The sequence below is a fragment of the Lottia gigantea genome, assembly GCF_000327385.1.
Source record: "Lottia gigantea unplaced genomic scaffold LOTGIsca_82, whole genome shotgun sequence".
NCBI classification, from domain to species: Eukaryota; Metazoa; Mollusca; class Gastropoda; family Lottiidae; genus Lottia; species Lottia gigantea.
The window spans coordinates 1,020,904-1,044,882 of NW_008710725.1; the positions used below are offsets into that span (position 1 = coordinate 1,020,904).

The 23,979-nt window shown below is 36.2% G+C and overlaps 2 protein-coding genes across 2 annotated transcripts in view; both read right to left on the reverse strand.

The window, feature by feature from the left end:
* Positions 1–822, reverse strand: part of LOTGIDRAFT_169162 (hypothetical protein) — a gene marked incomplete at both ends in the record, with an annotated part of 3,424 nt that extends 2,602 nt beyond the window's left edge. Inside the window, 2 exons of the mRNA XM_009067461.1 lie at positions 283–426; positions 726–822. Coding sequence (XP_009065709.1) covers positions 283–426; positions 726–822 — 241 coding nt within the window. The remainder of the gene's footprint in view (positions 1–282; positions 427–725) is intronic.
* Positions 823–6,354: 5,532 nt separating this feature from the next.
* On the reverse strand, positions 6,355–22,067 carry LOTGIDRAFT_133032 (hypothetical protein; the record flags this gene model as incomplete). Its single annotated transcript, XM_009067462.1, has 14 exons — positions 6,355–6,579; positions 7,021–7,164; positions 7,599–7,721; positions 8,091–8,198; positions 9,740–9,857; positions 11,128–11,278; positions 11,529–11,621; positions 14,511–14,672; positions 14,924–15,260; positions 16,041–16,106; positions 16,305–16,406; positions 16,606–16,776; positions 21,443–21,580; positions 21,858–22,067. The coding sequence occupies 14 exons, from the start codon at positions 22,065–22,067 to the stop codon at positions 6,355–6,357; spliced, it is 2,148 nt and encodes a 715-aa protein (XP_009065710.1).
* Positions 22,068–23,979: the final 1,912 nt, after the last annotated feature.

Below are 23,979 nucleotides of genomic sequence, written 5' to 3' on the forward strand. Positions count from 1 at the left end.
CATTTGGTCTACAACCAAGATAATCGTCGAGATCTTCATAATACGGGCATGTTTTTGGGCTATTTCCTGTTTTATTATTTGCATCTTTGCTCTTGCGGTAGTTTAATAATAAATTATTCCATTTGTTCTTCAACTGAATCCATGTATAGCCGTATCCCAATTCAGACAAATCTGAAGCAATTTTTTCCCATACTGATTTCTTTTTTGTAGATGGTTTGTTGAACAGGTCCTGATATTTTCTGTGTCTTTCTATCAGGAGCAAAGTTGCCTCTTTTGACATACATGTACTAGAACCGATACTGGAACTATTGGAATTAGCTGTGCTGCATGAAGTTAGAGATTTGGAACAAGCAACCATTTCTTTATCAGACCCTGTATCTCTAAGGCTGTTTTTCTCTGCATTAATATCATCAATAGACTTTGGATCTATAAAATAAAACAATAAAAAATAGATGATAGATAGAGATGGCCTACTAGATTTTCAATTATTACGTTTTTATTTTCAAAAATAGTTGACCAAGAAAGATGATTTATAAGTAAATACACCGCCGCCGCAAAACATAAAACTTTAAGGGGAAAACTTTGGCTATGCTATGTTACCTCTCTTTATTACTTCTTGACATCATTATCGAAGTTCATGTAAGGTCATGGTTAAAGCCAGGCCAAGCCTATTTTTGTCAATGACATCAAAAAGATGAATGCTAGGATATATTATTTGACATTACCATTAGTAAGACGTGTAACTTGCTCTGGATTCATAACATAGACGACTCCGTCATATTCTACGTTAAAATTATCATCTGTACAAAAATTAGCCGCCATGATAGTTTATGACGTCATACCTAATTCAAATCGCCAAATCGTCCTTCGAGAAGATTTGGCGATTTGGTGCAAACTGCTTTGGATTTGGGCTGAATAAAGATCCAACAAATTTAAATCGCTTTGAATTTGGTGGCCGATAAATATGTTTTTCAGTCATAGACCAAATCGATTAGCCAAATCGTATGTCGTTAAATATGCCTAAAATCATACCTTAAGGGGCCAAAAAGGTGACGATAGGGTATCCTCTTCAATCAGAGGCTAAACTGGAAAATCGTGGTATGGCTCAAAATATTTTTTCTAATAGTGCTAGATTAGACTAGGAAAGTTAAACGTTTATATGATTGGCGTAGACTGAGGTAATGCGCACGGCCAAGACTATACAGTGTACAACGAGGGGAATGTCACTCGCCTCCATTTCTAAAGAAAAATATAAAAAATTGAGCATTTTAATCAGAAAATTTAACACTACATTTACAATTCAAATCGATAAGTGACTTTAATTTGTACAAATAGCGTTGCCTATCCGTAATTTATACCATTATCCCTATTACCCGAGTCTCAAAATATATTTCAATTTTTCACACTTGGAAACATTCTCAAGTAAGTCCTATTTTCTAATCGTAGAGCGAGTGATCGCTTGAACTTTTCGTTCACTTATTGCTAGAAAGCTTATAATTATGTTCCTTCACCATTAAATATATATATGTCACACATTGAATTTTAGTGTAACCCCTTCGTACACAAACTAATAGAGATGCCTTGAGAGGCATAGTATTCACACAGTCCTTTTAATAACATGGTGGTACCAATACAGGGAGTAGTGACGTCACCATCATATTCGTCGGATTCGCTGCTACTGCTATCGCTGCTTGTCACATCTGAAAATAATTCGATGGATTAAACTATAAAGGGATTAATACCTCTAGTTATTCAGTTCCAAATGTAATTGAGTCCCATTGTGTCCTATCATCGTATCCAATATAAACCGGTATTCATATCACGAGTACGCATATTTACATCTACTCCGCTGCAAACCTGTAAATCATCTTACGCATTCTCGTTACTATATTTATTCTAGGCCTATAAATTCATCCTGAACTTTGCTTCCGTCAGTTTTTATCTCAGTCTGAACTTGTCTAAGTGTCAAGGCAGGGCGACCTTAGCAACTTTTTTTGAAGAGATTACAATAAATTCGAGCTTCAACTGTCATTTTTTTATGTTCGTACTCGTATATTTGACAATGCGACGCATCAATATTCCGTTTTTCACTTTTCATTCTAAATCTTTTGAGGAGACTGGTCGAGTCACATGCTTATCTCATATTCACAATGGTCAAGGCATTGCAAACTTCGTCTTATACCTTGACTATATCACGGAATACAGCAATTTAATTGGATTGTACATTAGCAGATATGACCAATCATAGCCCTCGACAGACAGACTGTAAATATTCGGGACTTTTATTGGCTGTATTCGCCAACGTAAAGTCCAACCAAAGCGTTGCATTTACAAACTTTGACAATTGATTAATCGATGTGCAAAAGGAGGAGAATTTTTACATACATCTTGCTATTTTAAAATCTGCGCATACAGTCCCTTTAACATATTTTGTTTTTAAACGTAAGTCGAATTTTCGACGAGTATATTTTGCAATTGAAGAAAATTTATTTTTTGCCTCAACTATCGGTTCTTTTCAGAAAAATGACGGTGCCTTAACGAATTTCAATGACTTCCATCTTTGCAAAGCGTTAGGCCATGGGAATCCGGTGAAGGAGATATACAACCGCCAATTATTGATACCTTTAAGCGTGAACGGATTTCTGCTCCTCGTTTCTAGAAAAAAAACTCCCTTACCATACTCGGTTCCCGGATTGAGTGGTCCGAACTGACCATTCACATGGAAAATCAACAGAATCCAAAACCAGGACACGAGAAGTCTAAAATTCAGCACCTCCATTTCAAACCTCTCTGTCTTCCCAGCCTGTCTTCCGAGAATGAACGATCATCATAAAGCCAAGCCGTGATATTTTTTTTTCATTTTTTCAGTCCTTATAAATCATAATGGGGAAAAATGGGCATAAACTTGTCAAGGAATAATGCAAAGATGACATGAAATGGGGTAAAAAATGGTTGCCTCATTTCGTCAGCTCTCGTGACAGCTGTCATCATGAGGTTTCGTCATCAACTGATGCAAGTGCAAGTGATATAAGTGTTATTTTGACGGCATATTGCGAGGCCCGAGAGTGCAGTTACGTTACGCATCAAAACTGCTTTTCAAAGTTTTAGTTTTGTGAGATATTTTGGCAGTGTTCTTGATTTTGGTCTTTTATGGCCACAAAAAAACTTCAATTAATCTGAGCGATCTGCTAGTTAGTTGGATGCGATAGTTTAGTACATTTAGTCTCATTTTGATCACAATAAAACAGTCATTGCGCCACGTAACCTGCTAGTTAGTTGGACATGATAGTTGGGTATGCTCTAGTGTCAATCTGACCACAGAAAACTGTCATTGTACCAAGCAATCTGCTAGCTAGTTGGACACGATAGTGTAGCACGCTCTAATCTCATTCTGACCATAGGAAACTGTTAATGTACCAAGCAATAAGATGGGTTGTAAAATAACAATGGACACATGAAAAAAATAACTAATTTCTATAACACAACAACTTTCAATCCGGAACACTTTTCACTACTCTAATTATGTGTTACATTCAGAGAGTTTACATAGCTAACTACATGTATATAACTTAACGTTTTTGTTCATCTTAACTGGACGAATTATATTTTCGGATGGACAGCACATGCAAACCAGTTCAATGTTCTCAACTCCACCCCATTCGGGGATGGTCAACAGCTATACTAACTAAACTAAAACACTTTACCTAGCCCCTGATAGGTATTTTTTACATTTGCATTCTAAAAAAGTACACGTAAATTTCCATCAACTTCAATAAGATGCGAGCTGGCATAATTCCACTATCTGTATACAACCCCAAAAATGCCCAGACCTTAAGGCACTGGTGCATGTTCCCAGAGTATTCTGGAGAGAAAAAAATTGAACGCGTATTATGTTCTCGGAATGTTCTGGAAAATAAATCGAACAAGTATATGTTCTCGGAATGTTTTTGTAGTCAAAATCAAACATGTTAGTGGAACGGAGAAACAAATCAAATAGATACACGATCTCAGAATGTTCTTTGATAAAAAACTGAACATGTATTATAATCTTCTCGGAGCATTCCAGTAGTCAAAATCGAACAGGTACAATTTCTTGCAATGTTCTGGAGAACAAAGCGAACTCGTATGATTCCAAGAATGTTCTGGACAGACAATAGAACGTAGATGAGCTGGAATTCTAATCGAGTTTAGAATCAACTGTAGTGGTGGCAGTGGTTTCGTTGTCCCCTTCCGGTTCGACTCGATTCAGGGACGTGTTGCATTCTTCCTTCAGTTTTTCAAATGCTTCTTTTAACATTTTTCGCTCCTCTTCCGATTCTCTGAGGGATGCTTTAGCCTGGAATAAATCAAAACACTTATAGGCGGGTGGAAATCTCTATCGGTAATTGCTATTCGGAGCTGATTTCAACCACATAGTAGTATTTGTTCAGTAATAATGGACCGAATGTTCAAATGCAATGACTTTAAGTGTCATGGGTCCAAATCCCCCCAAGTTAGCCGAAAAATCTGGCCCTATCCCAACCGAATGTCACGTCCAAGGAATGGGCCAGATTTGTCGGACTATCCTCAAGGTAAGAACAATTCTGATGCTACGGTCATTGCTTTCGGAGTCGATCACGACTTTCGCCGAATCAGGATTATGTTCGTACCTACTAGCATCTCTATGAAATATTGGTTCTAGTGAGCCATAAATCAAAACCCAGAAATAGATAACGAGATGCCCTGGTGACACTTTATTGCTGGATCAAAAAGACGATGACGAGAGACGCGTTGACTATTAATCAATTGATGTCACTCTTTAATAGGTATTAGATACGTTTTATTGGTTAATGAATATGCATTAGTCTATTTCAAGTATCAGGTTCAATATTCGAAGCCTTGTGTGATACTCACGAACACAAAATTCCGTGACAAATTGGAATTAAAGAAGTAAGTGTGCGAAATTGTATGCCTTCTTTGACAATGATGGCATATTTAAGCTAGTCAAGAACCGTAATTCATAAAACCCTTGATCGAAAATGATCAAAGTCGAACGAGTCATTCAACGACTCATAAGATATTTCGGACTATGGAGCGTTTCGTCGTATATAAAACATGTCAAGGGCAATAACTCAAAGAAACCATTAATCATTAAAATTCGAGCTCATGCAAGAGATTTCATACCAAGCTTCTAGTTCGTTGACAATCAAATATGAAAATGAATTGCGACTTAGTTACATGGGCTAGAATCACGTCCAAAAAAAAAAATACAGAAACTCGTGCATCGCCCAATGCTTTCGGTAGTCGACCCTGTACTTGCCTCTTTGAGTTTAATCTCTAAGGAAGTGATCTGTGCATTAGGGACAGCTGTGGCTGGCTGGTCGACCGTCATCGTCATCTTTGTTTTCGGTTCCATTTCAGGATGTATCTGATAGTACCGATACGCCAAGATCTGAAAAGTAAAAAGTGATACGGTAAATTTATTACACACATTCAATAAAATGCATGTTTAGACGACTATGTCCCTTTAATTAAATCCTTTGTGAAACGATACATTTCGTTCGTCAATAAATCTCAGAATCGAAGTCGATTTGTCATCTCGCCGTCCCTTTCAGAGAGTCTACATAGCTTATAATGCTAATCTGGTATTTAGGTTTGTCAAATCGACATTTCCAACAGAGTCCACATAGCTATTAATTGTTTATTTTTTGATTAGGTTTGTCAATTCAGCATCCATTATAGCTACAATTGTTTATTTTGTAAAAAGGTTTGTCAACTCAGCAATGTATATTTGGTGTTGCATTAGGTGTGGATGTACCATAATTACAATGTGTATCCCTCATTTATAAATGTCAGGGTGGGCTATTTAGGGAAGTATTGTGACAGTCGATATCTCTATTTTCTTGACAGCTATATGGTGGCTTTTAGAGGCCAATTTGCGACATATTCAGACAGCTATATGGTGGCTTGTAGCGATCAATCCGTGTCATATTAGACAGCTATATGGTGGCCAATTTGCGTCGAGTTCAGACAGCTATATGGTGGCGTGTAGCGGCCATCTTGCGTCATGTTCAGACAGCTTTATGGTGGCTGGTAGGAGCCATTTTGCACAATCTGATCGCGGCCGTTTCGCAATATCTTTCGATAGATCTCTAAGGTGGCTAATGGTGGCCATTTCACACAACTTAGACAGCTCTATGGTGGTTTGTAGTGACCATATACCATCATCTTCACACAGCTATATGGTGGCTAGTAGCGGCAGTGTCGCATCATCTTCAGTTCTTGACGTAAGGGCATGATAATACATATTCCTTATGTCACATGATTTCAAACCGACCAATCAACAAGCTACCAAGTAACTATTTTTACGTATTGTTATGTAAATAAACGAAAAATTAAATTTATGCTTACCTTCGGGACGAATATTAGACATTCAGTGACAGTCGTTGCTAACAAAACAACAGCCGAATCTAGCGAGTACCGTAGATTTATATTGTCCCCTAGGGCGAAGGATACGGTCACCCCTAAAATACTCAAAACCACGACGTTATATATACACACTCCGATTAGCTTACTGTCGTTTAATGCTTCTATTTTGACCTGCAAAGAAGATATCAGAAATATTTGCTGATAATATAACAGAAAAGATTTGAAAAAAAACCTAAAGAATCAGGCCAGTGCACCTTGTGTTTAGTTACCCACGTCTGTATCCATAAAAAACCTTCTCCATTGCACACTGCATAGCGATGACCGCCTTCATGTTCGTTGAAATGAGCCAACTCCATTGCACATTGTAGTGTGCTGCCTTCACGTTCGTTTAAATGGCGTACGACGTAGGCCTCCAGTCTTGTCATTTATTTTACTGCCCTAATGTGGTCTCAACTGGACGTAAAAAACTTTGTGTCGTCTCGATTGCACACTGCTTTGCGATAGTCCCTGTATGTTGGCTTTTAAAGGAGTTTTCCCACCATTTCACAAGCCTGATTGAGTCGTATATAGATGTTAAAATTCCATTTTATTGTAATCGTTATATTAGCCTACCTTCCGTGTTTCCCAGGCCAGAAATGCTCCAAGCAGCATGAGAATTCCCTGAATTCCAAACAGAGTACCAGTATAGTAAATTTCGTTTTCTGACGTACAGGCACTGTAGTCTTTTCTTATTTCATAGTCGTCCACTTCGTTAACCTTCAAGGAGGATCAGAATTTAAAATACGTCGTCTTCAACAAATAGTTGTCATGAGTTCTAATCTCAGTCGGCGTGAAAAGTCATTTTCCCTCATTATTCCTGTCGAACAAGCCGTAAAAGGGTACGGATAATCCAGGAAAGATTAGTGCCAAGAGGTTTGGCCAAAGACCAGCTGGTAGAAGGGATTCACATGATCCTTCTTATTCTTGAAAAAAAAAGCCCTCGACGATGACGTCATAAGTGGAATATTTATAAGAGAATTATGATATTTGCCTGGCCCTCGTTTATCAAAAAAGCATACTTTCAAAACGATTACGTACCTTTAAGTTGTATTTATCAGTAAGGTTGGTACATGATAAGTGAACGTTCGCTTCCAGCGGATGCTGATATCGCAAACTATCAGTAACGGAAAAATGCTTCCTTATGTACTTACCTCCTTTGGTAAATCGTTGGTTACGACTATTATGGGATGTAAAATAGCCCAGACTATCAAGACCACCAAATTTATACTAGTTAAACCTAATACCATGAACACTAACTGGATATCCTTGACTATCTGCCAAGTGAACAAAAGATTTAACAAGGGTTTTCGAGCCAGACGACAACCATCCCTTGATATTACTGCACAAATGCTCTAACGATGCACATTTAAAGTAAGTTTACCTGGTCACATTTATAATAAATGTTGATGCTCTATTAGTGAAAGGGGTATCATGTATGATTAGAGTTATCAGAAATTAATGTGATTGGTCGACGATTCACTTCTCGACCAATCAGATTCATTGCAGCAAAATGTCACAATATTTCAAATTGTCTATGGCTATCAAATATCTTATAAATAACACAATTGCTATGTGGACAAAATGACTCGAAGGTAATGGAGATCTCAAATAATTTAACAAATTTACGATTAAAAATGAGGTACCTTTTTCTGTTTGGTAGCATTTGTAAAAATAACATGGACTCTCCAAGTTTTGGCGAACAGAGCACCGAAGGCTAGAGAAAATCCCACCGTCATCAAAAATATCTTGGCCTAAAAAAGGAATACGTGTTATTATGTTAAAAGAAAAACAAATTTTAACTTATTAACCTTTTTACATTTTTTTTTTATAAAATTGCAGGAATCAGTCTTTAAAGGACACTACCTCTTAGAATGAACATATACATGTAGTTTAAAAACCTACTATACCCATAAGACTATTACACAATTTAATGTATTAATTGGACTTCAGCGGGATTCTGTTGTATATGACACCAGGTAGGTCAACAGATGAATATATACATATTCATATAAAGTTCATTCTAAGAGGTAATTTCTCTTTAAAGATGGGGTTCCTTATTTTTTAGTGTCAAATGAATCAAACTATTTGATTAATTGGTGTTTCTAATGAATTATCATGTATTCTTAATCATTATCATTATGTTCTTATTGCATAAGTTCAGAGTTTTAACTTCCATGTATGTACAGTCTGGATAAAAAAAAAAGGACTTTTTGACCTTTCTTGATCGGTCACTCAATGGAATTCTCCTGGTAATTCTCTACTAATTTAGCTAATTATGAATTAATTATGGATATGTGAGACAAACTGGTATTTTTCCAAGTTATTAGAACACTTTCTATTCATATAAGTATTAGCATTTTCATTTTCACAGAAGCCATCTTTAAGCTGTTCAAATAGAGCTGTTAAAGCCTTTATTAAATCGAATATTAATAAACTAAAAGTCCATTATATTTGCAAATTCCGAATCTTTAAATTTGCAGGAACCATTTTTTAATGCGAAAACAGGAAACGCGTTAGAAAAGCTTTTAAAACCTGACAAGCCTTACATTGTATCAATCAATCTGCTATTGACATCTCCATAAAGCAAACAATATGAAGCCTTTTTTAACGAGGACAAATAATCAATTTTACATTTTAATAAAATACGAACTGAACCCAAAATACTTATAAACACGATACTGAAATCATGTTTTTGTGATTTTCAATAAGTAGCTTTTTTACGATTGCATTTCAAACAACCTGTATTCGACATTGTCAATGATTTAAATCATTAATTCTTGCTTTTAACACCAAAGTAGACATGAACCTTTCTGAATTTTTACCTGTGAAAGGAATTTGACCTTTAATTTTATTGAATTAACCAGGACAGCAAATCGCTTCCACTATTTTCGATATAAGACTGGAATGAACTTGACAACTGATGTCATAAGATAGTAACACGATTCCCGACTACAAGCCTTCCCCAAATAGCACACTAGCCAACTACGGTACTCTCCAATTCAATGACAACAGTTTTACTACACATAAAAGACTGGACTGATCTTGACAATTGACGTCATACGATAGCATACTACTCGACTACAACCCTCCCCTTTTTTAAAGCTATGTAGCCGTTTTACCTGCCATATAAGACTGGGCTGATCTTGACAATTGGCGTCATAAGATAGCGCACTAACCAACTACGGCCCTATAAGCCATATAAGACTGGACTGATCTTGACAATTGACGTCATAAGATAGCATACTACTCGACTACAACCCTGCTCTTTTTTAAAGCTATGTAGCAGTTTTACCTGACATATAAGACTGGAGTGGTTCTCTGTTGTATTATACAGAAATACAGTAATATAGATCAAGATACAGCCGATTAAAATCAGATTGTTTAACCTCGGGGATGACATCTTTACCACCCTGAAAAAGAAAATTCAAAAATATCGTTTCGTTTTATTACCTCTATCTCCACAATGTCACGCTATTGTGAACTTCGTCTTATACCTTGACTGTAATAGTCACTATTCTTGTATCATGGAATGCAGCGATTTGATTGGATTGTACGCCAAAAACTACAGATCTGCCGAATTTTGAATTTCTACCTCGACAGTTGTTACCCCAATTAGGCTGGTGGTTGGTAGATGACAAGTTAACGTTCACTTCCGGCGGATGCTGATATCACAGACTAGGTAGTTGTTGGTAGATGACAGGTTAACGTTCGCTTCCAGCGGATGCTGATATTGCAAACTAGGTATTTGTTGGTAGTCGTAGTAGTTGGTAGCTGGATTGCCCCAAATAGGCCAGTCTGTCCATTTTTTGTACCCCCGCCCCCAGGAGGCTGGCGCCACCACTACGTCTATTTACTCTTGAAGGAGTCAGGAAATAGGTCATTAAGGCAGGAAAGGAAGACAGTAAGGTGGGACATCGATTAACAAGATCTTAATAACTAATTAAAAATAACAAACAATACTGTTAATAAGTTGAATTAGAGAAAGTGTGAAGTATACCTTGTAACTTTCCATTATAAAAAAGACCAGTCATTAAGGCTTCATTAATAAAATTTGCTTGTTAAAGTAGAAGTAGGTGTCGATTTTCAAGCCTGATTTTATTAAAGGGATATGTTCGTCTAAATATCGTGAGAAAGTCGAAGTCATGGTCGGCTTAAAGGGTTTTAATCGTCTGAATACCGTGCTAAATGAGAGTGGCTATCGCAATGTAAGCTTCATTTTTCTGAAGTGATATCGTCTTAAAATTTCAGCCAAAAAAGCTTTACTTAACATTAATAATATTCAACTTCTTTCAAACTTATATCAAATGACTAAATAACTTTAAGGAGTGGAGCAATGCTCTTATTTCAATTATGTCCACAATCATGTCCGAACTCTTTTCGTTTTAATCAAGCTAACGAGAGGAAGGACATCATTCAGTATGCATGAAGCAAAACAACCCGAGGACATCGCAATTAGCCAATTCTTTTGGTTTAATTATGAGTACTTTTAAAGAATAAATTTCCAGCTTAGGAGCATGAGTAGGGGTAGCTGTAGAGGTGTAACACCCCCCACCCCACCTTTCATCGTGAAACTTCTACTTGATCTGTGCTTGGAATATATCTTGACCGAAACTGCCGAGAAGGTCAGAAGAGTTTCCGAAAGATCCCTGGGTTAACAATGAAAGATATCTCAAAACATACCTGGCGTTTCTATACATGATGTTGAACATAAGAAAGACAATGGCGAGGACCATACCGATACCGGATATACAACAGAAGGCCACGTATATGGAGAACGACAGCACCACTGTCTCATAATATACAATCGTTGAGTCTTTTGGTGGAAGACCACCTGAAAAATATCACATGACAGTCCTATGTCCAATTTACGAAATTTATTTTGAAATATTTATAGCATACTCTTACTAAAGTCGTAATGAAGAATTGGTAAAAAACTAATCGTGTGCTCTAGTCCAAATTTGAAACAGAAAACTATCATTGTGCCAAGCAATTTGATAGCTGGACACGAGAATAACGTACTGGAGGGCAAAAGCTCGATATCCAGAAAAATCAAGCAAGTTATACAACGCAAAAATTATTACCTGCCCAGACGACAGGTGTCTCTGGTAACCATTCTATTTTCACATCAGTTGTTAGTGTTGGATTGTAAATACCAATGGTTTCTTTCACACCACCTGCAACACAAGTTTCGAATCGTTAAAAGCGCAGGATAGGGGTGGGGGGATAGCAACACCATCGTGCAAAAGTGGACCCCCTCCAAGACCTTGAAATGAGGGGAGCAAAGCGATCATCAGCCTCCTTAAAAATTTGGCCATCAAATCTAAACTTTAATGGTAATGCTCGATGGTGAAATAAAATGGTATCAGTATCAGTGCTGTTACCTATAACAGCACAACCAAACTATAAAAATAGTTTCCATTATATCTAAACGTGTTAGTAAGGCTGGATTGTTAAAGAAAAGGGTATCAGTGCTGTTACCTATAACAGCACAACCATCCTACAACAAATAGTTTCCATCATATCTAAACGTGTTGGTAATGCTTGATCGTTAAAGAAAAAGGTATCAGTGTTGGTACCTATAACAGCACAACTGAAAGAGTATTTTCCTTCTAAACTTTGTTCGCAATGGGCTGGACCTTTGAACTATATGCAATATTCTAAAGCGCTGGAAGAAAGAGCAACACCAACGCGCTACAATGAACCGCTTAAAATTAAACCTACAAGACCCTCAAATGGGAGCAAAGCGAGTACCCAAAGTATCATTAGCAAGCACACAAAATTGTCAATCAAATCTAAACGTGTATAGTAATGCATGATCGTTAAGTATTGATGCGTGCCACTTTCATTGCTCTAGATTCTGGATAATAACTAGGACAGTAGAGCAACAACGCCCTTTATCTCGTTAAGAAAGCAACATCAAAGAAAACATTGTTATGCTTAATCAGTTCTGTTACATGAGTATTAGTGTCATATTGTATCATAAGTATATCATTACAATAAGATTATAATTTCGTTTCTTTTTTTATGACATTTTTTTACGTCTTTATGGTAATCTAACAAGATTTCCACCCCAGACGCGTTCTAATGGCATTATTTGTAACCAATCAAAGCGTGTAATATAACCCGTTTGCTGCAAACTTATTGGAATTACTTTTCGTTCCTTTTTTGATATTTTATGTCTTTATTATGATCTAACAAGTATTCTACCATATTCGCGTTCTTATGAGGTTATGTTTAACTAATAAAAGCCGGTAATGTATCACACAATCAGTCGTTGTCGCAACCTGTGTATATTAGTTTCTCGTACCAGACCTCGAGAACACGAACAAAGCAAATGTATAAAAGCAAAATTGAAATGATAGGGTGGCTTCCTTCTTTCTAATAAAAAAAAATATAGACTATACATAGAAATGATAGTTATTTTATATGATATTGGATCCAGACCTGTATTTCATTATAGTGGTTACCGCAAGGAAAAACCGCTCATCAATAAACCGATATATATCGTAGTAGTAGTTTAAACTACGCCTCTTACTAAAAGTAAATTATTTAAACCTGAAAAGCTGTTGGTCAAGGGACACTAAAGGCGAAGATGCGTGGAACTGAGCCGGTTCTTTTTTCGAATTTGCAATGAAATACATTTTAAATATCGTAAAATACAATATATTACATGTATGGGTTCTATCCACGATTACAAGTTAGATAGGGGGGGGGGGGGACGTTGTGGAATGGGCTGGGTTCGTTGAAATAGCATACGACCCTGCAGTCGCTGATAAGATAGCTGGTAAGGGAAGCAAGTTTCAGACTACTATAGAGGTGTAGCTGGTTTTGAACCGTTTCGTCATCGGAATGGCTGGTGGTGGGGTGGGGAGTTCGTCCTGACATCCCACGACTCTGTGGATGCTAATAAGGTAGCTGATAAAGGAAGCAAGTTTCAGATTTCTAGTTTAATAAGTATAATGCTGAAACAAGTTAATATCGATATAACTCGACTCGATAACTAATTATTAATAATTTGTCTTGTACTAAAACAAATAATTATAATCTAGAAACTACCAATCGGTCAACAAACTCAGTCATCTTAACGTGTACAAACAATCTTCTGAAGCTCAAGGCACATTATGGAGGCCCAAGGTGGCCAAAGTAGTTGGACGCTTGCTCGGTAACTAGAAGGATGTTTCAACCCGGGTTACCTAGTACCTTCCCGTACTTTTTAGTGTTTTCATGAAGCATTAAGTGTTTGTGTGAGGGTGATGGTGTGTGGGTGTGCGGGTGTGTGTGCGGGGGGATTTGGGATGGGTTGCGGATAGGCAAGTATGGGCAACAGGGGTTCAATTATGTTCCTCTGTAAAAAGTGAGATATCTTAAAACAGGGTGGAAAGGGCCGGGGCAAAGATGAGATAGAGTATTTCATGGGGGTTCCTCGTCCCTTCCCCCTCAACCAAGTCCCTCTATATACCCCTCCCCTCATTCCAATAACACCATTTAACCGTATAGCACATCGGTACATAATTGGTAAGTGTGGAAGATATATGTAATCATCTCCAGACCTCATTAGTGACCACCATTGATGACAATATACTCGCAACTTAAACATACAGCACAACTTGACCGATAAAAAAACAGAATTGTTATAAGTAGTTTATAATGACATGTTTATCATCGAATTGATTTCTTAGATCGAGACAACACCTTGAATGGTTTCAACCCAGTTTCGTCCTGTCAGTGATGAGGGTCGGTGGGGCTGACATGGCAAAAGCGTCCGAAATTATACATATTCATGATGTCACGTGATGTTCAAACCGGCCAATAAACAAGCTTGCAGGTAGCCATTTCAAAGTTTTGTTTTGTAAAAATGATCACACGCACGAAATACGTTAGGAATATTTAAGTACAGACAACCATTCTCGCATGATATTCAATTTCACCACTTATCACGAAGCTATTGAGGTAAAGCGAAACTCAGTCGCATCGCAAGGGGCGTGGTTGGCGTGGTTTCTATTCCGTTGATAAGAGGCGTGGCCTAGAAAAATAGAATTGACAGATTTGTAAATAAACGTTACCTTGTATTCGAACTATTCGAAGTAAGGAAACAGCATCGTGGTTCTCGTCGAAATAAATCGGCCCCTTAATTCCTTGGAAGTTGACCTTCTTCATATTTTCCAACAGGATGTGACCAAACTCGCTATCTGTGTAGGTAAAATCGGTCAAATTCTTCTGTGTGTCTGTAAAATTAAAAGTTATTTGACTTTTTACTACCGAAAAAAACCCTCGGACTGCTTAATAAGATGGTACTCTTCGGTAGTTAAAAGTCAAGTGCATTCGGATAAGCTGTTTGATCGGTAGTTAAAAGTCAACGCTATATTGCTGGAAAACATAACTTGTTGCAGCATTAACGTAGTCGATTTTGTTCGGTGATTGGAAGTTAGCTTTTAACTACCGAAAACAAAACTTTTTGTAAACGTCTGCAACTTACCGTTTCTGGCTAAATCTTCAATGGTTTCATTGAGACCAAGGGCTATAGCCCATATGGTATCATACGCCAAGGGGGACAACTTCTTTCCAAATATATTCTCGTTATTGGTGCGGTTATTGAATATGGTTTGGAACTCTTCCGGTGTGACACCGGAAATAGAGGGCGTGTTCTTAGGATTGAGGTAAATATGGTCAATTGCGATATATCCTTCCACAGCAGCCGACAATTCCTCAACGGTGCAGTCCACATTAGGGTCGGGGGTTTTCCACCAGTCGTCGTCATACCACCCGACCAATATCCAGACGACTTTAGAACCGTACAGTCCTTCTTTATACGCCTGAAAATAGACCGAAAAGACTTTTTATCATGTAACACCCTTGGCTTCAATAGCCACGCTGCAATACAACCTTCATCGGTGACGTCAAGGTATAAGACGAAGTTCGTAATAGCTTGACATTGTAAAGATGGTATTGAGCCTATCACTAGCAAACAGACTTCAAATAAATAAAAAGTCTCACGTTACACATATCAATATTTCGCCAATATTTTAAAGCGGCAGTCTGTATCACACTTTAGTTAGTAAATCGAATTGTATCGATTACTTTATGTGATCAAAGTATCGGCTTAAAAACAATACTGATAGTACATACATTGAAGCAGGTAAAACGTTTCGTAAGTTTACAGTTAATATAAGAGCAAAGTTATAATATGTGCTCATATTTGTATTTGTTCCATCGCAATGTCTTAGAATAGCACTACTTTTTAACGAACATGTGAACACAGTAGACATGGAATTCTAGCACAAGCTAGAAAGTCAATTTAAGAATACCAGAACTGTTACGAAGATAGCAATGAATGAAACTGCCTTTTGAACAGACTGTTCAATCCAAGAAAATCAGTACTGTTTTAAAGCTGATAGTCCTGGACGAAGAACAGAAATAGCGATAGATGAAATTGCCTTTGGAGAAGAATGTTGAAGCTGATAGTCCTTGAATTACAATAGGCATTGAATGTCCTTTTGAACAGAAAGCTAGAAAGTCAATTTTAGACTTCCAGTATGCTTCTATGTTGAAGCTATTAGTTCTCTACGAAGGACAAAGGTAGTGAAATATATTACCTCACAGAATATCTTCCTGGCTTTATCTGCATAAAAACCTCCGACTATTATTCTGGCATCGTTTTCCTTTAACATAAGAAATAATATAACAAATAATTGCTGAGAATAAGGACAATACATGAAGGAGTGAGTAACCAAGCTCAGATTATCTGTCTTTCAATATAGCGCCATCGTCAAAGGAAGGTTTTATAAGCCACCATCTTTGTCAAGAAAAAGACCTTCCGAAAATTGTCATTTTAACAAACTAAAATCGGAAATGCTTACCATCAAATTTTTTACTTGAACTTCAGGATCTTGTGTGAAAATTTCAGAACGAACAATGGTAAGGTTGGCCTCTTTCATCAACTCGTTTAAATTTTCGGTTACCTGAAAATCACAAAATTACATTCTCAGGTGGGCAACAGGTGTTCGATATGTATGACGACTTGATTGAATAGCCTTTGGTCGTTCACAATTTACGTTGTTATGATTAGTTTATAGAGTGATCTTTGCTTGGGATTTTATTGTATACAACGTTTCCACAAATTACATTGTCATCATGGGACAATCAAATGCACCTACTTACGGTCGAGAAGAGCTCAAACGATTGATGAATGGTGGAAACCTGCGACCATCCGAATTGTTTAAATATGTCGATCCTTGCCGGATTCACGACGACATCCGGAGCCGTGGTCCGGAAAAAGAATGGAAACCTTAATTTATCGGACAGTGATGGTGATAAAGAAACATAGGACATCTGAAAAATAGATGCAAATATTTAAGAAATCTGACAACTTAGGTTTACGAAGATCCTTACTACCAGCTGGTCCTTAATCAAACCTCTTGGTGATGTATTTATAATGATAACAACTTCTCGAGGATCCTTCCTACCAGCAGGCCCTTGGCCAAACCTCTTGGCATTGGTCTTAAAACATTAAAACAACTAGGGTTCACGAGGATCCTTTCCACCAGCAGGTCCTTGACCGAACTTCTTTGTGATGTTTTTATAAGGATAACCGCTTAGGTTCTCAAGGAACCTTACTACCAGTTTATCCTGAAGTTCGCAAGCTGAACGCCGAACCACTTGACATTGGATAACCCGTATGATAGATATTTTAGTGCAATACAAAATGACATTGAATAGGGCGTATATACTGCACAAAATCATTACATAGATTTCTTGTACTTTGCATGAAATTCCATTTCATTTCATTTCTAATCTCATATTTCAATTGAAATAGCTATAATCCAATCAAGCCATTGTATGTGTAATTCATTATGATTTTCTGCCTGACTGAAGACTATAATTTAATCCATCATATAGGAATATTTTCAATATCAGTCTTCGAAATAATCAAGGAATCACAGAGCTTGCAATAAAATGAAATGGAGTTTTACATCCGACTTTTCAATTCCTTAATGAATTATATTGCATTAACTTATTTCAATGAAGTATTATATCCTATTGTTCTGTATCTTATTGGACTAATGAAATGAAATAGAGTTTTATATCCTACTGTTCTGTATCTTATTGGACTAATGAAATGAAATGAAGTTTTATATCCTACTGTTCTGTATCTTATTGGTCTAATGAAATGAAATGAAGTTTTATATCCTACTGTTCTGTACCTTATTGGTCTAATGAAATGAAATAGAGTTTTATATCCCACTGTTCTGTATCTTATTGGTCTAATGAAATGAAATAGAGTTTTATATCCCACTGTTCTGTATCTTATTGAACTAATGAAATGAAATGGAGTTTTATATCCTACTGTTCTGTATCTTATTAGACTAATGAAATGAAATGGAGATATATATACTACTGTTCTGTATCTTATTGGACTAATGAAATGAAATAGAGTTTTATGTCGTACTGTTCTGTATCTTATTGGACTAATGGAATGAAATAGAGTTTTATGTCGTACTGTTCTGTATCTTATTGTTTATGTGCTGCTGTAGGCTATATGATAAGTTTTTTCTATATTTAACTGAAACCGAAAGATTAGACTTAAAAATATAATTCAATATCCATGGCAATACGTTTCAGTTGGTCGATATCGTCGGAACTTCTGAAAAAAATATTATTGATTTTCGAACTTCAAACGAAATTATTTTTTCTTTTATTTCTTGTATTTTTTCAGTTGTTGTTTTTGATTCTAGTATTCTATTTCGCGAGTTGCTCAAATTCTAGATTCTCTTTGAAATGAAACAAGATTGAATTTTTATATCAAACTGTTACAATCAAATGAAATTCATGTAACAATAATCATTTCTCTATTGACCTTAAAGGTACACGTCGAACCTTAGATTTAGCTAAGCTAATCGGTAATAGTGTTCACAGCTCAATGTTGAAATTTGAGTCTATGTGTGTCCAGAATTATCCATGTTAAAGATATAATGACGACTCGCCTTATATAGAAAAGACATACATAGAAATAGAAAGTAAAATTCCTAGTTTGAGGTATATTTGAAGGAATAATCTAGTACTTGTGAAAACTATTTACATTATATTAAAGACCAAAATCAACCCCCCTCCCCACCCACCCCCCCCCCCCTCCCACCAAACAAAAAATGGCCGACCATTATTTTGAAGCTGACGTAAACTCTCCTTTTATCGAATCAATATTGGGGAATTATGAATATCGCAAAAGAAAATAAATTTCAACAATTATATGAAACTTTCTAAAATTCCATTTTCATTGGAATCAATAATTATTTAATTATTCAATTGTCAGTGAATGTCAGGTGTCAACTTGCACTTGCAGGAATCTCTTCTCTCAATAAAATTCCAATTTAACCTAGACAATGGCAGCAGTTCCAATGACTACAGTTTAGTTGTGGCTAATAGCATATAATCAAGGCGATACAATGGAAATTGTCAATCACCCGAGTCAATATAAACTGTTTTCCATTCCCAATAAACCAACGTGGATGAAAAACATTGGACTAAGTGATTTGAGAGGATTTTATTTACTCTCAAATGACTGAGTTTCAGAGCTTGATTAAGTTAAAGTATTATATTGTAATAGTGATAGAGAAACGAGGATTTTGTAAGCCAGTATCGATGTCTTTTAAAACACCGAAACGGGCTAAGATGGGAGTCGCCATCTTGAATAATCGCAAACTGTTTTGTAATTCGGCTGATAAAATCTATTCATACAGGTTTTCTATTAACTTTCATATGACTGAGTCTCAGATTTTGATTCGAGATTTGTTGACTCTGACTTTTTCCCATGGGTGCCACCATCTTGAATAATCGCCGTCTATTTTGTGATTTGTATGATTCATATTTAGACATGGAGGTATTATTTTTTACTTTCATATGACTTAGTTTCAGAGCTTGGCTGAATTGGAATGTTATGACGCCGTTCTAACAATACCGTTTGCAATCGTTCTACAGTCAAAGTTCCACTTGCACTCAGCATGCGGATTCAGCGTTACGGAAACTTCCGAGAAATACCGAATGTACGCCAGGAGCCTATCATGAAAACACATCGAGGGTTATTCTTTTTAATTCAATATTTCAGCCCAAAACTAATTTCCAACGAAAAAAGAACAATCGTTTTGAACGTCGGAACCCTTACCGTAGATACACTAAACGGCAATATATTGGGAATCGCACTTCTACACGAACGATCATTCCAGTGTGAACCTAAAAAAGAGCAATCGTTTCGAACGCCAGAATCCTTACCGTAGATACAGTAAATGACAGCACATTGGAGATCCAACTTCTTTGATAATCTGCACGAACGCTCATCACAGTATGTACCTAATTAGGTTCGGCTAATCATTTTGAACGTCGGGACCCCTGAGGTAGATACACCACGTGAAAACACACCGCGGATTAACCTGTTTGTTTCATTAACAAAGCAATAATTATCTATGGTGATTAATTATTTATAGGAACTAGGTCACCCGGCTTCTAAATGTATATTATTAATTATTCCATAAAGTAGTTGTACGTAATCAGAAATATGAATGAGAATTGATACTATGGCGATGAATGAACTTCTTTTTTTTGTCAGAATCTGAATTTTTTAACGTAATGCTATTTATATGATAACAATTCCTGCAGGCTTCACATAACACGGTTTTGAAACTGAGACAATAGTTGGCTCAGCTTGGGGATTTTCTGAAAAAATTGATACGAAATAATAATAATAATGTGTATTTCTATAGCGCTAAACTCCACACAAAAGTGTGCTCATAGCGCGGACAAAAAAGGTATAAAGACTAACAAGAGTCGAATAAAACAGTTTTCACTTTGTTTTTGAACATTTTGAGTGTTGGCAAGGATTTTAGACTTTCTGAAGACACAAGGAGGTTATTCCAAACGTTGGTTGCGGCCAATGAAAAAGCACGGAAACCATACGTTTTCATGCTATAGTTTGGCACTTGTAGTAGATTTTTTTCGCTAGATCTCAGATTTCGTGTAGGGACTTTCTTTGCAATAAGATCAGTCAGGTATTCTGGAGCCATGTTTGAGGTACATTGGTAAGTCAAAGGGGCGATTTTATAATCGATCCACTTCGATACTGGCAACCGATGGAGCTTTTTCAGAATTGGTGTAATATTCGACCGACCAGACGTGAAAAATTGCTCGAAAATAAACATTATTAATTTCACGGATTATCACAATTTCATTCAACTAAACGTCACAAATTTGAAAAAAAAAATTGACGTTAATATCTTTATTTTACCGTGAAATGTTAGTTAACTATGACGTTTCATGGCGAAGATCTTACTGAATTCTTTTTGGGGTAAATTTGGCGAAATGTTTAAGAAATGGTTAGAAAGCTTGCACGTTACTAGTACAAATAATGTTTCACTATTTTTTAATGAACTCTTTGAACTGTTAGACACTTTTAGGGGTTAATAAGTCAACTTGAAAAAAAAATATAATCGAAAGAGTAATTGAAAGGAAATGATTCGCGGAAGCCGATCTTTAACCAAATTGGTTCGATATGTTTTATTTTGATTTCAAATTTTTGAATTGTTGAGATGTCTTCAGGCATTAGGTATTGATTGCAATAATTTACTATCAACCACTTGCAGTGCATCGACGGAATTAATATTCGATAATTTTTCAATTGGCGTTTCCTATAATAAACTCTAAAACAATTTGAGTACTATGGTCGGCGTCTCTTTATCTACCCGATGTCAATGTACTATGGATGGCGTTTCTAATGAAATTAGGACTAGTATAAACTTCAGAGAGGTGAAATTAGTGTGAGATTAGGAAATTGGGGGGTTAGAAGCACTCAAATACCAGAGATGTGGGTTGGTGCTTAGGTTCGAATCCCTCAAAAACAGTTGTCTTACATGCACCAAAGTCCCAATGCTTAGGTTCAAATCCCCTGCATACTTGCATACAAGTCCGACTGGTTATGAGATTCGAATCCCCTAGAATAAAGATGACTTACCTGTACTAAGTTCCAAAGGTGGGAGGCTTGAGCTGTAGCCTCACTGACTGGAGAACAACCAGCTCCAATTATTAACAGTTTGGTCGGTGGAGAGTACAGATTATCATACATCACTTTAATACCTTGACCTGGATCGCACTGAAATTAGTAAGACAATGAAATTATTGGGCGGAAGAAGAAGGGAGTTTTACGTCTTTGATGGACTGATACCTTGATGATCGCACTAGCATGGGCAAACAAGGTGGGATTTTTATGTCGTTCGTAGCTGCACCTTCTTGGACTCTCGAAGACAGTTATGTGCCAAAAAACAAGCATGATGAATCTTCATAAATCTTAGCAGATCCTTAATCAGGATTGGTCTGTTTTGATTTCTTAGTACACAACACTAGAGGATGTAAAGGGCGTAATAACTCACCATTGTATTATTATATATTAAATTAAGTCGATATCCAGGCAGTATGTAATCGTGTTTGTTGACATGTTCTATAGCTATCTCAGCACTAGTCAGCATACCGTAACCACCACGCCAAGCTATTCCATCAAATGGGAACAAGCCAAGTATATAAAGATCATCCAAGGCTGATATTGCCCTCAGACACGTGGTTAACACGAACACTAATAACATCATTCCTATTCTAATTTAGGCTACCAGAGAATTATCAGCATCTGAAATAGAAAGGGAGTTTCTTATTAAATCAACATACAAGTAGAAGTATGCAAATCCAAAAATGATGATACGACGCTTGTGAATGAAGGAGTGATAAGGGATGATGAGGAATGATAAGGAATGATAAGGAATGATGATGGTGAATGCTGATTAAGAATAGTGATTATGAATAATGAATGAATTCTGAATGAATGATTGATAAATGATGATGGATTGTGGGTGGTTAAAAATAAGAGATAATGAATGATGAATGATAGTTAAAAGTTCTGAATGATAATGAATTCGAGTGATTCTGAATGATGAATGATGGTGGATAATGAATGATGATATAGAGGTGAATTAAAGAATAGTTATGAATGATGAATGAATGATAGATTGTGAACGTTGAATGATAAGAAATGATAAATGGGAAATTTGGTATATGTTGATGATGAATGAATGATGGATGTGTGAATCGTGATAAATGATGAACAATTGATGAATGATGATGAACGAACAGATAAATGAGATTAACAAAAGCTCCTTTGCGACACATACTGTTTTAATAGATTGTTTTTCAATACAATTAACACTTTTCTAATTCAAAACATAAGCTGGTAAAAAATGATAAAAATAAGTCTGTTATTTTTCTTGAATATAATTTCTATTATATGAGAATTTATTGTGTTCTTAATGATAACAAGTTTATATTGATCGGAAGGGAGGTGAAATATTATCACAAGTGCATTCTACTTTACCTTCAAATTTCTTCATGGAAAATATTTATTGGAAAAAGAAATGAAATTTGAGATATTCCTGCCAAAACCTAAGGTGACAAAAGAAATGTAATTTCTGTCAAAAACAAAAATGGAAAAATTAAATGAAAAAAAGAGTAAGTTTTTTGCCATTCCTTACAAAAAAGGTACTTCCGGTTGTGCCAAAATGTTCAATCTGATATCAACTTCAAGGTCTAGTTCTCGATCAAGTCAGAAATATTTCCGTTTCAGTTTGTCTTTATGACTAGATTTAAAATAAACCAGTTCTTGTGATTACAGTTTTAATGGCATGGAAAAGGTAAGTTATAGCTAATATAACAGCAGGTACTGTCTAGAGTTGATTGATGAAATGGGCAATATGATCAAAATGCCATTAGATGTTACATACAAATTAGACTTGTGGACTCTCTAAGAGATTCATCTGTAAATATACCATATAATCGTATTGGCTATGTGGACCCTCCAAAAGTGATGCCAACTTGACAAACCTAAATACCTAATATTAACGCGTGTATATCTAATTAAAGACGTGCTGAAAGTGTGTTTTTATTGTAAGAAGTACTATGTAACCAAAGAGAGATTCTATCGGATAGAAAAGTGCGGCAAGGCGAATATATAACTTTAAAGACGACAGTATATGAGAAATATCAGGAAAAATAATTAAAACTTGTATAAATATAGTCAAATTGGGCCTAGGGGTTGAACTACCATATTGTTGAACTAAAAGTACTGAAAGCTTAAATTACTCAGTAGTTTCTATAGACAAATACAATTTCTAAATCGACACGTTCGCTATCCATGTGATTGATCTCCGAAAATATTACTTTTTTTTAGCTAAGCCAATCAGTAAAGTCTCACAGCTCACCGTCCATGTGTGTCCAGAATTATCCACGTTTGTAAGTTAAAATGACGACTCGTCTTTTCTTGAGACATCTATAGCAATAGAAAGAAATTCCTAGTTTGAGATATTTTTGAAGGAATTCCGTTCATTTCAAGTACTCCTGAAGACTATTTATAAGCCAAATTAACACCCGAAAACGCCGAACATGGCCTTTAAGATAAAAAAAAAAAGAAAACGATTTTATATGAACGGCTACAAAATTGCCAAATTTTTT